At 43.0% G+C, this 18965-nt stretch overlaps 1 protein-coding gene across 6 annotated transcripts in view; it reads left to right on the forward strand.

Annotated features, from left to right (window-relative positions):
- The window catches only part of RLF (RLF zinc finger), a 31203-nt gene extending 12330 nt beyond the window's left edge, over positions 1 to 18873 (forward strand). For 2 of the 6 annotated variants that reach the window (XM_061480301.1, XM_061480304.1), the window contains 5 exons: positions 3847 to 3979; positions 6803 to 7005; positions 8909 to 9045; positions 10533 to 10674; positions 13336 to 18873. In XM_061480301.1, coding sequence (XP_061336285.1) covers positions 3847 to 3979; positions 6803 to 7005; positions 8909 to 9045; positions 10533 to 10674; positions 13336 to 18066 — 5346 coding nt within the window. In that variant the 3' untranslated portion in view covers positions 18067 to 18873. Of the gene's footprint in view, positions 1 to 3846; positions 3980 to 6802; positions 7006 to 7873; positions 8110 to 8908; positions 9046 to 10532; positions 10675 to 13335 lie in introns of those variants that run through there. The other 4 variants (XM_061480303.1, XM_061480305.1, XM_061480306.1 and 1 more) reach the window with 3 other exon arrangements.
- The last annotated feature ends 92 nt before the right edge of the window (positions 18874 to 18965 follow it).

Genomic DNA, 18965 nt, shown 5'->3' on the forward strand with positions numbered 1-18965 from the left:
AGGTGGAATCCTGCAGTACAGTTGTGTTTGGAAAGAGCTTCTGATGTGTGCATTTTCGCTCTCTTCTGATGTTGGTTTGGTTTTGTTCTTGCAGCCAGAGAAGAACTAGTGTAGGACAGAAGCACCAGCTCCCACTGAGTGTGCTTTCAGTATGTCCAGTAAATGCATTGAATATGCAGTGCTCTGAAGGTGTCTGTTGTGGAAGAGTCACGAGGGAGCTGAAGTTGGAAGGGAGCTCCAGTTTCCTGATCCACCTCTTCGTGCAGAGTAAGGGCTGTGCTGAATCAGGTTGCTTAGGGCCCTTCCCCACCAAGTTTTAAGTGTCTGTAAGAATGGAGATAGCACAAAGTTCACATAGTCCTTTCAAAGCGAGGCTGTTTGAACAGTGATATGCTTCCCACACACACTTCACAGACTTTCCCTTTATGTGACTTGTTGACTCTGGACAGAAAGAGTCCAGCTCCAACTATCTCCTGGAGAGTATAGTGAAGATAAGGCAGCTCTAAAATTTATAGGCCCTCTGTGGCCTTGGCTAGACTTGCTCTGCTGTGGCAAATGGATAGTAGAGGACAGCCACGAGTTTAGTGTTTTACTCCAGTGGAGTCTCAGGAATCCTGGAGAGGAATAAACCCTTTGCCAACCTCCTGGTTATGCTGTGCTTGAAAGTGTTCAGCACAGTTTGCCTGTTTGCATAAGGGCTCACTGCTGACCTACGCTTTAATTACAGACCCAAGAGGCTGCTTGTGGCACGCTGGAACCTGTAGCCAGCTTGTCACCAGCCTGTAGTGACACCTGGGGTTGTGCCAGATGCAGCATTTGCTGTTTGAACTTCAGTACGTCCCTGCCAGTGATGTTCTGCCGTCAGTGCCTGGGCAGTGTCAGGTGCTCTCCGAGTTCTGTACAAGCTGTGAGCTGGCAGAGAACGTGCTGTGTCCCTTTATTCAGACTATTCATGAAGGTGTTAGAAGTTTCAGCTCGGTGTTGACCACCGGAGGCAGCTGCCAGCTGGTCTCTGTACAATTGGTCACAAGCCTGAGCCTGGTTTTTCCATCTGCATTGTTGTGCACTTTCCCTATTTTAATAGTTTGGGTTTAAAGCTACTGTGGGAGGCTGTCGGAAGCCTTGCTAAGCCTGATGACTCTGATGTCATCTGTAGCCTGTTATCACAGAAAATAGGTTGCTAAAACATAGCTTGCACTTGGCAAACCCTGGCTGGCCCCAAGTCACATTTTTGTTCTTCAGGTGCCTGGATGTGCTTTCCAGGAGAATTTGCCCCATAGTCTGTCTGAGCACAGGTTATGCTGGCTGGGCTTATAGTTCCTTGGGCTCTCCTCCCCTTGGTCTTGCAAATGGACTGGTGGTTTCTTCCAGTCACTTGGAGACTTCTCCCAGTGGCTGTGACCTTTCAGAGCTATGATGGGTCTTGGGGTGACAGCCGTGATCTCCATCGACACCCTTGGCTTCTGTCTGGTAACATGTCCCAGCATCTCATCTGTTGTGCTGCTTTGTGCCCCTTCTCTTCTCCAACTCTGACACTAGTCAGAGGGTCCAGGAAGGGCAAAGTGCAGACCTGAACAGTAAAACTTGAGGCAAAGCTCCTGAGTACCGTGGCCTCTGTTATTTGATGCCCTGCCTCACTGAGCTGTTCTCAGATTTCTCTTGAGCTTTCTTTTGCTTTCAGTCGTATTTTCCTCAGCAAAGTGAAGAAGACCAAACAGATGCTCCTGTCCTTTAGTCTGGCCCCCAAACACCACGCCCTGAAGTCTGATGAGCACCTGAAGGTGGCAGACGGTCCGATAGGCTTCTAACAATGATAACTGATAACTTGTTTTGTTTCCTTCCTCCTTTCCCATCTTGCCTACTATATTAAAGGCTGGTTATAGCTGAAATCCAGTCTGTTCAAGGGCAGTCAGGACATGGTTACTTTAATGTTATGACTAGCATAGGAAGATCAGTCCAGCGATGGAGTACAGTAATACCAGCTTCTGGAATCAAGAATACATTTTGTGTTATCTTATCAGCTTACACAGGAACATACAAAATGTGCATTACTTTTCCTTGACTTCCCCGTGCTGCCTGTGACAAGACATCCTACAGATATGCAGGATACAGATACGTATCCTGTGTAGCAGAACACCACCCAGTGTTGTTGCTTATCCCCCAGAATGTCCCAATTCACTGTGGGCTAGATGAGCACTCTGGAAGGTGGTTGCTGTAGTGAGCTTTGTAGGGGTATGTGCATCCTCCTCTGGTTCCCTTTTGGTTGTTGGAATCTTCTCTTAGTATCTACTGGGAATGATTCTCCTCTAAACTCACCTGTGCTCTTGGTTTAGTGCAGGAATTGACCCAGAGTCATCTGGATGCGCAGACTACCTGAAGAGCCTCATACGCTTAGTTTCGTGTTGTAGAGATGGGTGGACTATCCAAGGAATGAACAGATCCATATAAACTTGCCATTGGACACTTGACTTTAATTTGGGATTTACTAAGTAGCATGTCTGATAGCATGGTTTCAGAGTCATTGGAGAGGAGTCCCTTAAGAAACTTGTGAGACTCTGACTTACAACAGCTATGGATCAAGTAAATGAAACCTTCACTGAAGGAATGTGATTTCCTCTTGGTAAATCTTTTGCTGGGGATAAAGCTTCAATCCTTAGTGGGCAGGTGCTTTGCCCAAGAGTTAAATCCAAGCTCTCTTCTCCAGAGACCTGTGAAGTGCAATTTGCTGCAGTATTAGAAAGGAAATTGGTATATCAAAACATTGAAGTTGGTCTGAAATTAGCCTTTGATATTGAATGTGTATATCAAATTTATTAAAGGACATCTAATTGTTAAATAAAAAGATGCCTTTTACTGTGAATGGTTAATGGGAAAGCCTTGGGTATTTTCATAGCAAATTCACTTGGTTCCTGAAGGTAACTCGGGAGCTTGATTGTGTGTTGCAATGGGGAATGCAGTTTATTGCTGTCTTTTGACAGCCCATGCTGCAGGACTCTGGTTACTCTGCTATTCCCAGTGGTTATAGCATAGCCCCATTTAATTCTGACCATTTAGAACATGGAATTGCGTCTGGCATATAGAGAGGATACAGCAGAGGCTACTGAAAGCCAGCCTGAGGTTAATAACGGTGTTGGAAGTGCTGCCTGCTAAACCACAGCTCACCAGAACCAGGGGACATGTCATGTATCAAATCAGCTCTTAAATGTGAGATGTGCTGTGGCTGCTGTGAGAAACAGCTTTATGGCTCTCTAGTTAAACTGCCTTCAGTGAGCTTCAGTTTTTCAGTGCTGGTCACCCGGGATGGGTTTTCCTGGTAGACACATGAAGTGCTGGAATCCTTTGCAGTTGCCTTTTTCCTGCATTAGGCTCTAAACTTCTCTCCATGTGAAATGTCTCATCCTTCACTCCTCAGATTTCCAGCATTAAAAGTGTTAGGGCCCTAATCTCTGGTGGGTGTTGTGCTGTGGGCACAGGGTTGGTGGAGGAGCTTCAGCTGGAGGCTTGTTGAGGGTGGAGGGTCCCTGCGCCAGCCTTCACAGCATCAGAACTTGCAGGACTGGAAGTCCCTGGATGTTGGAGTGACCACTGGGCATGGTTTATTTTGTGAGGAAATCTGTATTCAGTAGAAGGATGTTTCCATCTTAATAAAGGAAATTATTCATGATCACGTTTGGGCTGGGTTGGCAGTGTTGTGCATTGCAGAATTACAACTGCAGAGCAGGCTTTTTGACTTAAGCCATTCCAGTACTTTGAGATTGGGAAGTTTTGGGCAGGTAATGTAAAATCGCATCAGTTTAATTTTTAGCAGAGCCTTTTAATGACTTTTTTTGTTGTCACATTTTGTAGGATTCACATGATGCTTTGCTGGAATTTGGGAATAACAACCTCCAAATACTGGTGGATATCACAAGGGAAGGAATATGGAAACATCCAGTTCTTCTCAAAATTCTGTCCCAGCAACCAGTAGAAGCTGAGGAAGGTAAGAAGGTGATTCCAGAGATGATGTGTGGGTATTAAGGAATTACTTGGTGCAGTTGTGGTGGGGAGCCAGTGATCTGAAGTCAGAAGAGAGCTGTATTTTAAATTGCATTGTGCAGTGGTATTCTTGTGTTGCTAAAAGGTAGTTATGATGAAACTGGCTCAGTGTCACTCTGAATAATGTGGCCTTGCTAAATCATCTTAGCCTGGGCTCTACTAGCCAGCAATTTGAATATTTTGAAGCTCCATTTTTAAAAAAAAACACCTTTCTTTCCATCATAAAAATAGGGAAATTTTGCTCCCTGAGGTGGTTTGTTCTTCAGAACTTTGCTTTTAAACGTGCTCCTGAATGCTTCCCAGGGAGGAACCGTGCCTCCCCACACCGTTCGGAGGTATGACAAGCACGTGTGGAGGGGCAACATGAGTGTGGAGGTTTCATTGAGCTCTGGGCTTGGAACCTCAGTGTGTTTAGACTATGGAAATAAGATCTTGAATCAGAAAATGTTGAGAGGTGAGGAAGGAAAGGAGCTTTTAGCATCGCTTCATAGAACTTTTGGATGTGTTCTCTTCCTTTACTCACTGAATTGTTTTCATATCTGTTAGTGGTGCCATTAAGGACTTGCAGGTATTTCAATCCCTCAGTTAACAGTACATAAACCACCTGTACAGACATGACCATGAGTAATGTGCTTCACCTGGATGGATGTGTTGAATAAGCAAACCTTCTTCGAGTTCTTCATTAATGGTTTTTTTTGGGCCACCCTGTTGTGATAGCATTCGCTTGCATCAAACAGGATGGAGATGGAAACACTGTTTTCCTTGATAAATTTGAAGCACAGTGGCATGTACAGATGTAAATTTTAAGAGAGGAGGCTTGTTTCCTAGCAACTGGAGAGCTTATTCCCAGCTTTTTCTGCCTTCTCTGCTGAGGTTACTTTAATGTGAGGTGTCAGCTGTGTCAAGAGTTTACTGCTCAGAGGTTTTCCTCTCGAAAATGGAGCCTAGCACCATAGACTTGAAACTTAAATCTGTATTTAGAAAATAAAACCTATATAGAAAATAAAATCTAATGGCCCATTAAGCAGACTTCTGCAGAATACCAGGGAATCTCACTACAACCATGTGGTATGTACCCTGAAATGGGTTTTCTGTTTAGGTGCACTTTGAAAACCTTCTGCTAACTGGAGTGGTGTCTGTCAGAAGGTGATGCTCTTTTATTTGGACAGAATTTAAGTGCAGAAAGCCTGAGATTGTTCTTGCCTTGTATTGTGTACAGTCCTCTCTCAGAAATTCTGTACTACTGATTTCTTAGCTACCCATCTCACCCAGTAAGATACTCACATAGTGAAAATGGTTTTGTGCAATGGTTCTTCCACTAAGTTGTTACCCTAAAGCAAACTTTCCTTTTTGGCTAACCCAGAGTAAATGACAGCCTTTGCAGGTAGCTGGTTCACTACAGCTGCTGCAGGACACCGGTTCTAATGTGGCTTGTCAGAACATCTCAGACATTTCCATACTTCTTTCTACAGGTCATCAGACAGTTTGTTTCTTGTCGATATGCATTGTTGCATGCAGTGTAAGAATGTATTGACTCTTTAATTCTCCAGGTGCTGTTGAAGTATGTACAGTTCTGGAGAGGAGCATCAAGCCTTTCTGTCGAGCTTTATGTTAAGCTTGAAATGGCATCATAGCTCTCTTGAGGCGTACTGTTTTGTCAGCTAAGGGAAAGTACATGTTCTGTAGCGAAGCTTTTGATGTTGTCTCTCACAGTATCCCTGTGGATAAAATGTCCAGCATATGGCTAGACAAGTCCATTATACTTTGGGTGAGCAATTGGCTGATGAATTGGGCTTAAAGAGCTACAGTAAATAATGGATAGGGAGGTGCTGATCTCCTCTCTCTGGTAGGACATGAGGAAATGAAATGAAGCTGTGTCAGGACATTAGGAAAAGGTTCTTTACTGAGGGGGTGGTCAGTCCTTGCAACAGGCTCCCCATGGAGGTAGTCATGGCAATAAGCCTGTCAGAGATCGAGGAGTGTCTGGACAATGCTGTCAATATATGGTTTAGTTTTAGGTAGTCCTGTGAGGAGCAGGGAATTGGGTTCAGTGATCCTTACAGGTCCCTTCCAACTTGAGGTACTCTGCGGTTCTACAGGTACCTAGGGAGAGCAAACTTAAATCCATGAGGTTTTAGAGTAACTAAATTTTGCTAACTAGTTACAAAAATAACCACAAGTTGCATTGTTCCTGTTTAATTAGTTCGAGTCTCATAATGTCTTGGGAGTATTTGGTTGATCTAGAGCATAAGCAGGTCTTAAAAGACAGTTCTTCCAAAGTGCCACAACGATAACAGTGCCACCCTCAGTTTCATTTTGTGTATTTTGGCATTATGTGGGTTTTAATAATTTGGGTGGGAAAACCTCCAGTTGAAAAGTATGGGATACTGTGTTTGAAGCAGTTCTGCTGCTTTGCAATATGAAGATTTCGAATCTCAGCTAAACTGTTGGTATCTCGTTCCAAATCCTGTGTGGTCTGATGAGTGCTGCTTTAGCCGCTGCTGTGGCATACTACTTACTGTGCGAATGGATGCTGTCCTTTGGAGAGGTGTCTGTTTTCTATAGCCCAGCGTTCTCTCCCTACACAGTTGGTGTGAATTTGTTCAGGAGAAAGTATTCCATTGATTGCTGTCGCTCTTGATCACACCTCAAATATCCTAAGCAAACTGACCAGACTGAGACAAGTTTGTCATGAAGTTAAAATGTGATTTCAGTGAAATGCGAGCTGTACCTTGGTGTATTCTCAAAGGCTTTTTTCTTTTCCTAGCCAATAAATTGATTACACAAGAAGGGCCTTCCTTTCTGCAGATGCGAATAAAACATCTGATGAAGTCAAACTGCATCCCACAAGCTCGATACTTGTCAAAACTGTGTGCAGAGTCCTCAGAAATTGCAAATGTCTCATCTTTTCGCCAAGCCTACATCACATGTGTGTGTTCTATGCTGCCTAATGAAGACTCCATTAAGGAGGTTAGTAATCCACAGTCCCTTTTTCATGTATATTTATCAATCTTTTTATCATTTCTTTCTGCAATACTAAGAACTGAAGCTGAAGAGTGAAACCGTTGCAGCAGAGTTCCAAAAAAGAAATGATCTCTTGCAGGCTGCAGTAGGGAAGAACATTTGTATTAACTGCTGGTGTCTTTCATGCTTACATTCATAGAATCATGGAATGGTTTGGGTTAGAAAGGACCTTAAGATCATCTAGTTCCGGCCCCACTGCCATGTGCAGGGACACCTTCAACTAGACCATGTCACCCAAGGCTCTGTCCAGCCTGGCCTTGAGCACTGCCAGGGATGGAGCATTCACAACTTCCTTGGGCAACCCATTCCAGTGCCTCAGCACCCTCACAGGGAAGGACTTCCTTATATCCAACCTGAACTTCCCCTGTTTCAGTTTGAACCCGTTACCCCTTGTCCTGTCACTGCAGTCACTGATGAAGAGTCCCTCTCCAGCATCCCTATAGCCCCCTTCAGACACTGGAAGCTGCTCTGAGGTCTCCACGCAGCTTCTCTTCTCCAGGCTGAACAGCCCCAACTCTCTCAGCCTGTCTCCATACAGGAGGTGCTCCAGCCCCTGAGCATCCTCGTGGCCTCCTCTGGACTTGTTCCAACAGTTCCATGTCCTTTTTATGTTGAGGACCCCAGAACTGCACACAATGCTCCAGGTGAGGTCTCACGAGGGCAGAGTAGAGGGGCAGGATCACCTCCATGACCTGCTGGTCACGCTCCTTTGGATGCAGCCCAGGACACGGTTGCTTTCTGGGCTGCGAGTGCACACAGAAGCCGGCTCATGTTAGATGTGTTTGAAAACTTAAAGCTTCGGTTCCCTTTGTAAGCAAAACCTAATTGGGAAGCTGTCTTCTCTGATGCAAATACTGGTACTGCATCAGTTACTTATCTCCCCGTCATTCTGACCTAGGAGAGAAAAGCTTTTGTGGAGCTGTTTTTTTTAATAAAGAAAAGAAAGAAAACCCGATACAAACAAGCACCAAGCCCCTCCTGTAAGCTTCAGCAGCCTCTTCCCTCCTGTGCAGTGGTGAACACCTTTGACATTCGTTCATGTGGCCATTGGTATGGGCTTGGTTTTTCATCTCCCTCATCCTGTCGGAGGTGGCACATAATGTGCAGATATTGCAAATGCTTATTGTGTCTGACATGCAAGGAGCAGTGACGTCTGTCCCCTTGGGTAGCAAAGCACTGTCACTTAGATCAGTTCTTGAGGTTTCTCTCTTGAATTGCTTATAGTAGCAACAACTGATTAAAGTAGATGTTGCTTGAGTACCTGCTATTCTGTGAAGTGGACTAGATCCAGTGGAAAACATGCATTAAAAATAGTGTCATCTTAACAGTAAAAGCACTTCATAAGCACCTACCTTTAAGTAGGCTTTCCAGAACTTCCATGGGATTTGTGTCTCCTCTAAACACTTCTATTTTTAACATCATGCTTTGGAGTGTGATTGTTCAGAAGCAGCACTTAAGGACAAAGTGGACAAGAGACTGGGGTTGTTCTTTTTCTTCACATCTCTTGACCTTTTGGGACCTTGCTTTTGATTTTCAGAGGAAAACAGGGATGTCTGCACATGTGGAAAAGGAATGGGAAGTTTTAGATGGACTGTTGTCTGCATGGAAGTATTTTGCTAAGCTACCCAAAATGGAAGATGGTCCCAAAGAAAACTGAGAAGGGATCAGAACTGACATAGATGAAGTCATGCCATGCTGTAACTGAAAGGTGTGGTGTGAACCCTGGGTATTAAAGGAGATGTAGTGTTTGTTTACATGTTTGTGAGACCATTTCCTTTGACGTGGTAACCACGCATTTGTGGTGGTAACATGCTGAGAATAAAGTACCTTTTCTTTTGTTTTCTTGAAGATTGCAAAAGTGGATTGCAAAGAAGTCCTGGACATCATCTGCAATCTGGAATCTGAAGGACAAGAAAACACTGCTTTTGTTCTGTGTACAACATACCTTACTCATCAGCTTCAAACAGCAAACGTGTATTGCTCTTGGTAAGTACTAAGTGGTACTGCTACTCCTAACTGTTCCTCTCTGGCCTCAATGCAAGAGAATTGAGCTAATACATTGGAAAGCTATGTAGAGAAATTGGATCTATCTTTAACTTTGGAAGTACATCAAACTGAAGGTTACTTCCTAGGTAACTTGTGACAAAATAAATAGGGACTCATCTTGCTACAGTAATGGAGCAGTTAGACAAAAATAATGTTTAAAAAGGAAACTTGGCATTGACAATAATGCTTCAACAGTGTAGCAGCTCTAAGTAGTGCTGTCTGGGTTGATATTAAACCTCTAAGGTTTGTGGTTCCACAAAGTATCTTGTTATTCAGTTCTTCCTTCTTAACTACTTAGACCCATGAGAGGTTTTTGCCATTTTTTTCACACCATCATCAGTGGTAGAAGTAGTAGGAATGTACTAGTAGGAAGTAGCAGGAGCACCCCCCCCCCAGCATTTATTATTAAGATCTCTTTGTGACAGCCATGGCTGGATTTTTGCTTGCAGGATGAAGTCTGAACTAAAACTAGATAGAATTTGAATAAAACTTTTAGGTCCTGTAACTGTATAACCTACAGTTTCTCCTGACTAATGAGTTGGGAGCGATCAGTTAGAGCTGTAGATCTGTCTACACGAGGCATCCCAGTCTGGACCATGATGGCGCCTGCCTGAGGTTGACTCTATGCAAACCATGGTGCAGCTGTAACATGAGTAGGTATTTCCACAGCTTTAAACTTGGCTAGCCTAAGTGACAAGCAGTGAAGGCTTAAAGATGTGAATGTTGGCAGAGTCTAGTGACACAAGTATGTTCCTACTTATCGAAGATGTTAGCAGGTTTCTGTCACTTGTGCTGAAGTCATGTCGTTATGTCCACACTGTTGTTAGAGGTCCAAGCTAGTGGGTGGCCTTAGGGAGTCAGGCAATTCGGTCCATGAAACAATGTGATCCTTAGCATTAACACTAGTGGCATTAAGTATGAACTGTAACCAAGCACAACTTCAAGAAGCTTCTCTCCAGGCTGATCTGCTGGTGTAGGTTTGATTTGACTTTGAAGTCTAAGTAGATACTTTTGTGAGCGTGCTGAGGCACTGGCACAGGGTGCCGAGAGAAGCTGTGGCTGCCCCATCCCTGGCAGTGCTCAAGGCCAGGTTGAATGGAGCTTGGGGCAGCCTGCTCTAGTGGAAGGTGTCCCTGCCTGTGGCATGGGGTTGGAACTGGAAGAGCTTTAAGGTCCTTTCAACCCAAACCAGTCTATCATTCTCTGATTAAATAACAAGATATATGTGGTGTTTTGATCTGATGCTTGTTTAGGAGTAATGTATAGTAACAGTTGTGTGCAGCATCTCTCAGAGACTGGGACCTCATTGAAGTGTGTGCTGCCTTTTACTAACACATTGTTGCGGTCAGGTCTGCACTGAAGAGTGCAGACTGGCCAAACTCTGTATATCCGCAGTGTTTTTATGTTCTGCTTTCAACTCTTTGCAGGGAACTGACGCTTTTCTGGAGCAAACTGCAGAGAAGAATAGATCCCTCTTTAGATTCCTTTTTGGAAAGATGTCGTCAGTTTGGCATCATTGCCAAAACTCTACAGCATTTATTCTTCTTGATAAGAGTCATCCAATCTGAAGTAAGCAAGCTGCAGTCCAGTCTTTGGACATGCCTAGATCTGTTTACATGAATTTACTGTTTTGATAATTCTTCTGAACTGATCTGAAATACAGCTTGTTTCTTTATTCACACTTTCCGATTAAGTGCTTCATAAGTTACTAACAAAAACCTCTGAAAAATGCCTGCCCTTGTAGGTTTGGGTCAGCCTGACGCATCTGGACTTCTGCCTCCTGTTCTGATGTCCATCTTCAGGAAGCTGCAGAAAGGTTCACGAGATGCTTGATAGCAGTTTTTATAAACTTGTAATCTCTGTTTGAGGAGTAATGGAAAGACTTTAATTGATGCATCTACACAGGAGGAGGGTGCAGCGTGCTCTTCATAGTAGAGCAGAAGGGATGGCTATGGTTAATCTGGTATTTGCTCCATAGGAGGTTTCCGTCTTCCCTTGATTGCTGCTCTGAGTCTTGGAATTGGCTAGACTAAAGCTTTCTGTGTCTGGTCACTGCGAGAGCATAGATTTTTGGGGGGCTGTCCTGGGTTCAGCAGCAGCAGTCATTTTTCTCCTCCTTAGTAGCTGGTGCAGTGCTGTGTTTTTGACTTTCAGCCTGGGAACAGCGCTGATAACACTGATGTTTTTAGTTGTTGCTCGGTAATGCTTACTCTGACCAAGGACTTTGTGAGTCTCATGCTCTGCCAGGGAGGAGGGGAAGCCGGGAGGAAGCAGAGACAGGACACCTGACCCAAACTAACCAAAGAGGTATTCCATACCACAGCACGTCATGCCCAGTATATAAACTGGGAGCAGTTACGCGGAAGGGCTTGATCACTGCTCGGTCGGGCTGGGTATCGGTTGGCGGGTGGTGAGCGGTTGTATTCTCTTTTGTTATTTCCCTTATCATTATTACTGTTGGTGGTAGCAGCAGTGGTTTGTGTTATACCTTAGTTACTGGACTGCTCTTATCTCAACCCATGGGAGTTACATTCTTTCCATTCTCCTCCCTATCCCTATGGGAGCTAGGGGAGGAAGAAGTGGGGGAGTGAGCAAGTGACTGCATAGTTCTGAGTTACTGGCTGGGCTTAAACCACGACAAGGACACATGAAAATGAATCGGGCACACTTTAATGGAGGAAAAGTAAGCTCGCTGATGACAGGATTTTGACTGTTTAGTAACAGTATTACACAGATAGTGAAACTTAAATTAGGTACAGGAATTTCCCTTGGGAATGTCACCATTTCCAAAAGATTTCAGATGTTTTTTTGTGAAAGCAGCATGGTTTTGTACATAGAGAGTTGAATTTGCCACATGAACTCCAGTTTTACGAATGTTTCAGTTAATGTTACGCTCCCACATCTGCTGATCTTTTTTCATTCTTGCATGGACCCGAGTTAATTCAGAATTAAGGCATCGACTGGATTGTGGACACAACAGACAAGGTTTCTTTTTTCAGTTAAATTTCTCTCTTGCTTTAGATTTGTTCGTGTGGGAGTCTCTTTCACTGAGTAGATATAATCCTGTGAAGCAAAGGAGTTGCCAAGTGTGATTTGATAAGAGCTCGTATCAGAATCCTGGTTTAGAGTCAGAGCAGAGCTCAGGAGGGTGACATGATTGTCCTTTTTATGGATCATAGAGTCCAGAACTCTAATTTGGCAAAGATGAATTCCAGTTGTGATTGCAGAGAGAAATATTTGAAACTAGTTTATCTGAAGTTGTCATATTTCTGTGTTTAAAATATGCATGAATGTGCACTTTTATGTATAAAACACAGTGCATCATTAACTGTATACCAGTTCCTTCTCCTGGGGAAATGGCTTTTTGTATAGCTGTCTAGCAAATAAACACTGTACTGAATTAAAGAACTATTGCTTGACTTCCAGTACAGTGCACAGAGAGTATAAAAGCTTGCTAATGCTTTTAACTTCTTAGCTCCTTTGGATCTTTACCATCAGAGCTACAGTGGATGTGCTTGTGTCAGCCACTTGTCATCTCTCTACATTATTCATAAATATCTTTACTGTTACTTTACTAACAAGGACTAAATAGTTCATGCATTCACGTTCTTTATGCTGAAAAGTATGTTTTTGGAACAAGGTAACTTTCACTTTTGTCAAATGTAGAATTTGGAATACACTGTTTTTAAAGCCAGCATGTGAGTAATATTTGTAGGTATCTTCCTGATGCTGTTGAGCAGCACCTCGGTGTTGTAGAGATTCCTCAGAAAATGCTTGGAAGGGAAATGCCAATTGTCTTCATCAGGAATCATTTCTGCTACTGTGCTGCTTCTGCTGTCGAAGGTTATTTTGTTGCAGGGTGTGAATTTACATTAATTTCCTTATTACACAGTATCACATATTCTGAATGAATAACCTGTGTGGATGCTGTGGGAGCAATGCATATGGAGGATGTACTTTATTCTCTTTTGGACATCTGAGTTACGGGTCAGAGTCAGTCGAGGAGAGAGGAATTAGAAAGATGTTTTGCAATGCCTAAACTAGTTTGTGTGGCTGCTCCACAGTGACTCAAGCACTTACCACTCAAGAGCCTGAATAGGTTCTGACTGGGCCGTAGGCTCCTGGGTGTTCTCGTTGCATGTTTTTTTTCATAGACCAGTTCTAGAGGGAATGTGCTTATCCAAGAAAAGTAACATTTGTTTTGTGGCTGTTTATGTGTGTTTTTAACAGGCAGAAGAAGCAGGACTCGCAGTGTCTGTTCTGTTATGTGTGAGAGCCCTTCAGATCCGCTCAAATGGAAGCGATGAGATGAAGACATCAGTCTGTAAAACAATTGCATGCCTTTTACCAGAAGACCTTGAAGTCCGAAGAGCTTGTCAGCTCACCGAATTTCTACTTGAGCCAACTTTGAGCGGATTTAATGTGTTGGAAGAGCTCTATATGCAACCGGATCAAAAATTTGATGAAGAAAATGCACTGGTTCCAAACTCCCTCCGTTGTGAGCTGCTGTTAGCTTTAAAAGCGTATTGGCCGTTTGATCCCGAATTTTGGGACTGGAAGACTTTAAAGCGACATTGCCTTAAACTGTTAGGGAAAGCAGCTTCTGATTCCGAGGACGATGCAAGTTGTAATATGTCAGTCAACGAAACCGATATGTTAGAAACTTTCTTTAGTGACTATGAAGAGTCAAAGGAACATAAATACTATGATGGAAAAGACACAATGACCCACCCTAAAGAAAAAGTAAGGGTAAAAAAGCCAATTGGTTCTTCAGAAAGATACCAGAGATGGCTTCAATACAAATTTTTTTGCGTGCTTTGCAAAAGGGAGTGTATAGAGGCCAGAATCCTGCATCATTCAAAGATGCATATGGAAGATGGTGTTTACACGTGTCCGGTGTGCACAAAGAAGTTCAAGAGGAAGGAGCTTTTTGTCCCGCATGTAATGGAACATGTTAAAATGCCACCCAGCAGAACGCACAGACCTAAAAAGAAACTAATCCTGAAGAAAGAGAGATCCCCACAAAAGATAACAGCTTCCGGCAGCCCACCGCCAGCCTGTCAGGAGAAGTCACATCAGCTGCCCGAGGGCTTTGACAACGACACGCACGAGTACGTCACGTTCAGCCAACTGGAGAATTGCCAGCTACAAGACAGAGACATCTACCCCTGTCCCGGAACCGATTGTTCCAGGGTATTTAAACAGTTCAAATACCTAAGCGTACATCTGAAAGCTGAGCATCAAAACAATGATGAGAATGCAAAGCACTACTTGGATATGAAAAACAGGAGAGAAAAGTGTGCTTACTGTCGCCGACACTTCATGACGTCCTTTCATTTGCGGGAGCATGAACGGGTGCACTGTGGACCTCAACCCTACATGTGTGTGTCGATGGATTGTTATGCGAGATTTGGGTCAGTTAATGAGCTTCTCAATCACAAACAAACACACGATGACCTTCGTTATAAATGTGAGCTAAATGGCTGTAATATTGTTTTCAGTGACTTAGGGCAACTTTACCATCACGAGGCACAGCACTTCAGAGACGCATCGTACACCTGCAACTTCTTTGGTTGCAAAAAGTTTTATTATTCCAAATCTGAATTTCAGAATCACCTCGCCGTGCATAATATTGAAGTGTCAAATGGGGAAGTGAAGCAAGTAAAACTTGAAGAGTCAGTTTCAAAAGACAAATGCAGTTGCCTTCCGGAGTCGCAGCTGCTTGAACAGTCTGAAAATTCCAGCCTGAATGATAACTTGGATCCTTCAGGCTCTCAAGAAATCCCACAGATTAAGGAAGAAGCGCTCTCTGACAGCGAAGACCTAGACAGTGAAAGTAACTGCAGTCTTCATAGTGGCGAGCACAGGTCAGATGCTGCAGTAAACCAAGGCCAGGTGTCTCCTCTACTGATCGAAACAGCTCACCATCAGTCAGTTCCAGGTTTTCTCATGTCCCAGGAAGGAGTCTTCCATCCAGCAGATGTGAAACAACAGTGTTCCAATGTGGCAGTTTGCTTGGATGGAAAACGAATCTCCTGTGGTTTTGAAGGCTGCTGTTCCACGCACAAAAATACCAGAAGTATGCAAAAACACCTTCGCAGGGTCCATCCATATAACTTTAAAGGGAAAAGAAATATGGAGGTGAAAACTAAAGACTTTCTCAACCTGTTGAGTGAGGCTCAGGACGGTAAATCCCCTACAGACATTAACACGCAGTTAGGTCATAGTTCAGATACAAATGCTGACTCTCCAGAAAGTGTGTATTGTAGTGTAGATGCTAAAGGAAGCAATGGCCTGAAGGAAGAAACTTGTCCTTCTTCCCCAGAAACATCTTTTTATGACAGTTCTAAAGACTCCAATATTGAAGATAACATGTTGGAGTTAATGTTAGGCTTGAAGCATCTAAGCTTAAAAAATTCTAATATTCAGAATTCTTCAAGACACAAGCCTTTTTTGGGTTCTTTACAGTCCTATTCATCTAGGGATGGCAAGTGCCCTGAGTCAGTAGATGAAACTACCTCAAAATTTCAGCTTCAGGAGCAACAAGATAATTTACCCAGCCAGTACCTTACTCAGCTGGCAGCTAAACCATTTTTCTGTGAATGTCAAGGGTGTACGTGTGAGTTTGTGACCAGAGAAGCTCTCTTAATGCATTATGTTAGAAAGCATAACTACTCAAAGGAAATGGTTCTTCAGTTAAACATGTTCCAGCATCGGTACTCGCCCTTCAAGTGTCATATTTGCCAAAGATCATTTACGAGAAAAACCCACCTTAGAATTCACTATAAAAACAAGCATCAGATTGGCTCTGAGAGGGCGGCTCACAAGGTATGTTCCAATGAGAAGTTTGATCATGTAGGTTTATGTGCAAATGACATCCATAAAGCCAGCACTGTCCCAGCCCCTGTCCGTGCATCCAGCATGGAATTCAATGAACGCTCAAACCCCTCTGAGCAGCCGTGTCGCACGAAAAAGGAAGACTTTAGTTCCGAGACAGATTTGGAGTCCAATGAAGAGACAGACAATAATGTCACGAGGAAAACCTCTAACATAGCTTCTCTGGACAGTCACAGGGAAGAACTGGAAGCAAGACAGGGAAGAGGAAGCAAAAGAACAGTTGCTAAAGGAAACTTATGTTATATATTGCATAAATACCACAAACCATTTCATTGCATACATAAAAGTTGCAACTCGGCCTTTACTAACCAGAAAGGTTTGATTCGCCATTATAGAACTGTTCACCAGTATAATAAGGAGCAGCTCTGCTTAGAAAGAGACAAAGCAAGAAAAAAAAGGGAACTTGTCAAATGTAAAAAAATATTTGCATGCAAACACAAAGACTGTGGTAAGCGTTTTCTGTGTTCTAAAGCTCTCGCTAAGCATTGTAGTGATTTCCACAATGAACACTTTGAGGATCAAAAACTGCTTTCTGAAGCTGAATCTGCAAGGTTCGCGTGTAACCAGCCCCACTGCCCTGCTGCGTTTTGTACCTTTAATAAGCTCAAACAGCACCTAATAGATGAACATGCCAGTGAAGAAAAATTAAACAAGGATTTTGAAATCCATTGTGACCTTAATGGCTGCGATCGGATTTTCACCAATTACAGCCACTACTCTCAACACGTGTATTTCCGACACAGTGAATACTACGACAGCCTCTTTAGAAACCAGAAAGAGGAGGAAGAAGAGCAAGATAAAGCTAAAAATGAGCAGAGTTATTTGCAAGACGGTTTTGATGTAGACAAGCAAAACAGGAAGCCGTTAAAAGCTAAAAGAACTAGCAAAAGTAGAGAAAAGCAGTCGATGAACTTCAAAACAAAGGAGGAAGCCCTACAGATGTGCAAAGAGAAGTCTAACCAGACCCAGTACCCTTGCATGGTTCAGGGATGCTTGTCTGTTGTCAAATTGGAAAGCAGCATAGTGAGGCACTACAAGCGCACACATCAGATGACCAATATGTATATAGAGCAGCGGCTTCAGAGGCTTGTTGTCTGTGTTAAGTGTGGCGTCATGACTGAGAAGCAGCCCTGCTCCTACACAGCTGCAAGCTCGGATAAAAAAGGTGTCGATGTTCCTCCAGAGGATAAATCAGCTAATCCTGAGCCCGTGCAGGAAAGCGACAAACCTCTCGTTCCAAATACTGACTGTGAACCTCAAGATGTAAGCGATGAAGACCAAAAAAGACTTCCATCGAGTAATGTGAGTTTTGATGCCAGTGCCTTTACGTATTCGGGCACTTTAAAATGTAACCACAGTTCAGAGAACACCTCTTTTGAAGAGCAAAACATCAGGGAGACAGTTACATGTAAAACTGAAGAGCTTTCTGAAAAGAGTGACAAAGAGACTAGCTCTTACTTGCCTGGTTTACAATTAGAGTTGCCAAGAAAGAAAGACCCAGAAGAAAGTCAACATAGTGCAGTTAGTCAGACTACAAAAAGAAATGTACTTTGTGCTACGAAAGACAAATTTCATAAGCCTCCAGTGTCCAAACCATTTGATTTAAAGACATTTAAACCAATGGGGTTTGAGTCTTCATTTCTGAAGTTCATTCAGGAAAGTGAGGGAAAAGATGACGATGATGATGACGATTTGGTGGAGGAGGTAGAATGGGACTCTACTGAGCAGCTGCCAGTAGATAAGACCTTGAAAAAAGAGGGAGACAATCAAGGGGAGACGCCAGTAAACAACTTTGTAGATGACAAAAATGTAATCATAGCCCCAGATACCCACGAGCAGCTAACAGAAATCCAGCCCCTCTTGTCAGAGTCATCGTCTGCCCCTTCTTTAGAAAATTTGAGGGCTATCTTGGACAAGGCACTAACGGACTGTGGAGACCTTGCCTTAAAACAGCTGCATTACTTAAGACCAGTAGTTGTTCTTGAAAGATCCAAGTTTTCCACACCCCTCATAGACTTATTTCCAACAAAAAAGGCAGATGAGCTTTGTGTAGGAAGTACATAAGTAGTTTTGCTTAGAGCAGATTGCCTCCACTACTGCTATACGGGGAGAACTTCAAATTAGAACAGTAATTGTTACAGTACACACTGTTTAGGTTAGTTTAGACTGTTTAATTCCATGAATGTATAATATCTGTCAAAAGTATTGGCCAAGTTAATTTTGCTCCCCATTTTTTTCAATGAACTATGCTGATTTTGGTGCTATTTAACACATCAGAATACTGGGGGCTTCCTCTTGAAGAGTAAATGTGCATGATTGTATATGGAACAAGTACTAGGGTACCAGGGTTTGGGGGGCGATGGAGTTATTACTTGACTTGAATGTGCACCCTAGGGTGCTTTGTGTAACATATTGTACACTACAGCATCTTATATTTTTTGAGTTATGAGTTTCAATAAATTACAGTTTTTCACCCATTTGTTTACTGTACAGTAAATCTTTAATGTCGTTTACTTGTAATTGAATTTGGGACCATTCTGAGTGCATTGGACAATGTTGCTTAAGTTTTATGCATTTGTAGATAATTTATCAGACTGAAACAGTATAGATAAAGAAAAGTAAAGTATTATTTTATCACATTCTCTGTGCTTTTTTCAGACTTGAATTATAATGAGTACAGGTAGGAAGCACTTGTCACTTGCAGATGGGAAAGTCCTAGTTACCTTGGAAGGGAGAAGATGCTTCTGAGACTGTGTGGCACAAAAGGGTTTGAAGAGCATTGCCAGAGTTGTGTCACTTGAAAGTATCAGTGCACATTTCGGGTTCCCTGGTTAGCTCTTTTGATAACGAATAAACCAGCTGGAAGATTCACCAGAGGAGTCATCTGATATTTTATCATCTGTTTCTTGTTTTTCTGTGTGTCATTTCTTGTCGTACTTCTGGATGCACCATGAGGCCCAGGG

This window comes from Pezoporus flaviventris, unplaced genomic scaffold, assembly GCF_033815535.1.
Source record: "Pezoporus flaviventris isolate CSIRO_AGI_PZ_B2104156 unplaced genomic scaffold, CSIRO_AGI_Pfla_v1 ptg000176l, whole genome shotgun sequence".
Classification (NCBI taxonomy): Eukaryota; Metazoa; Chordata; class Aves; order Psittaciformes; family Psittacidae; genus Pezoporus; species Pezoporus flaviventris.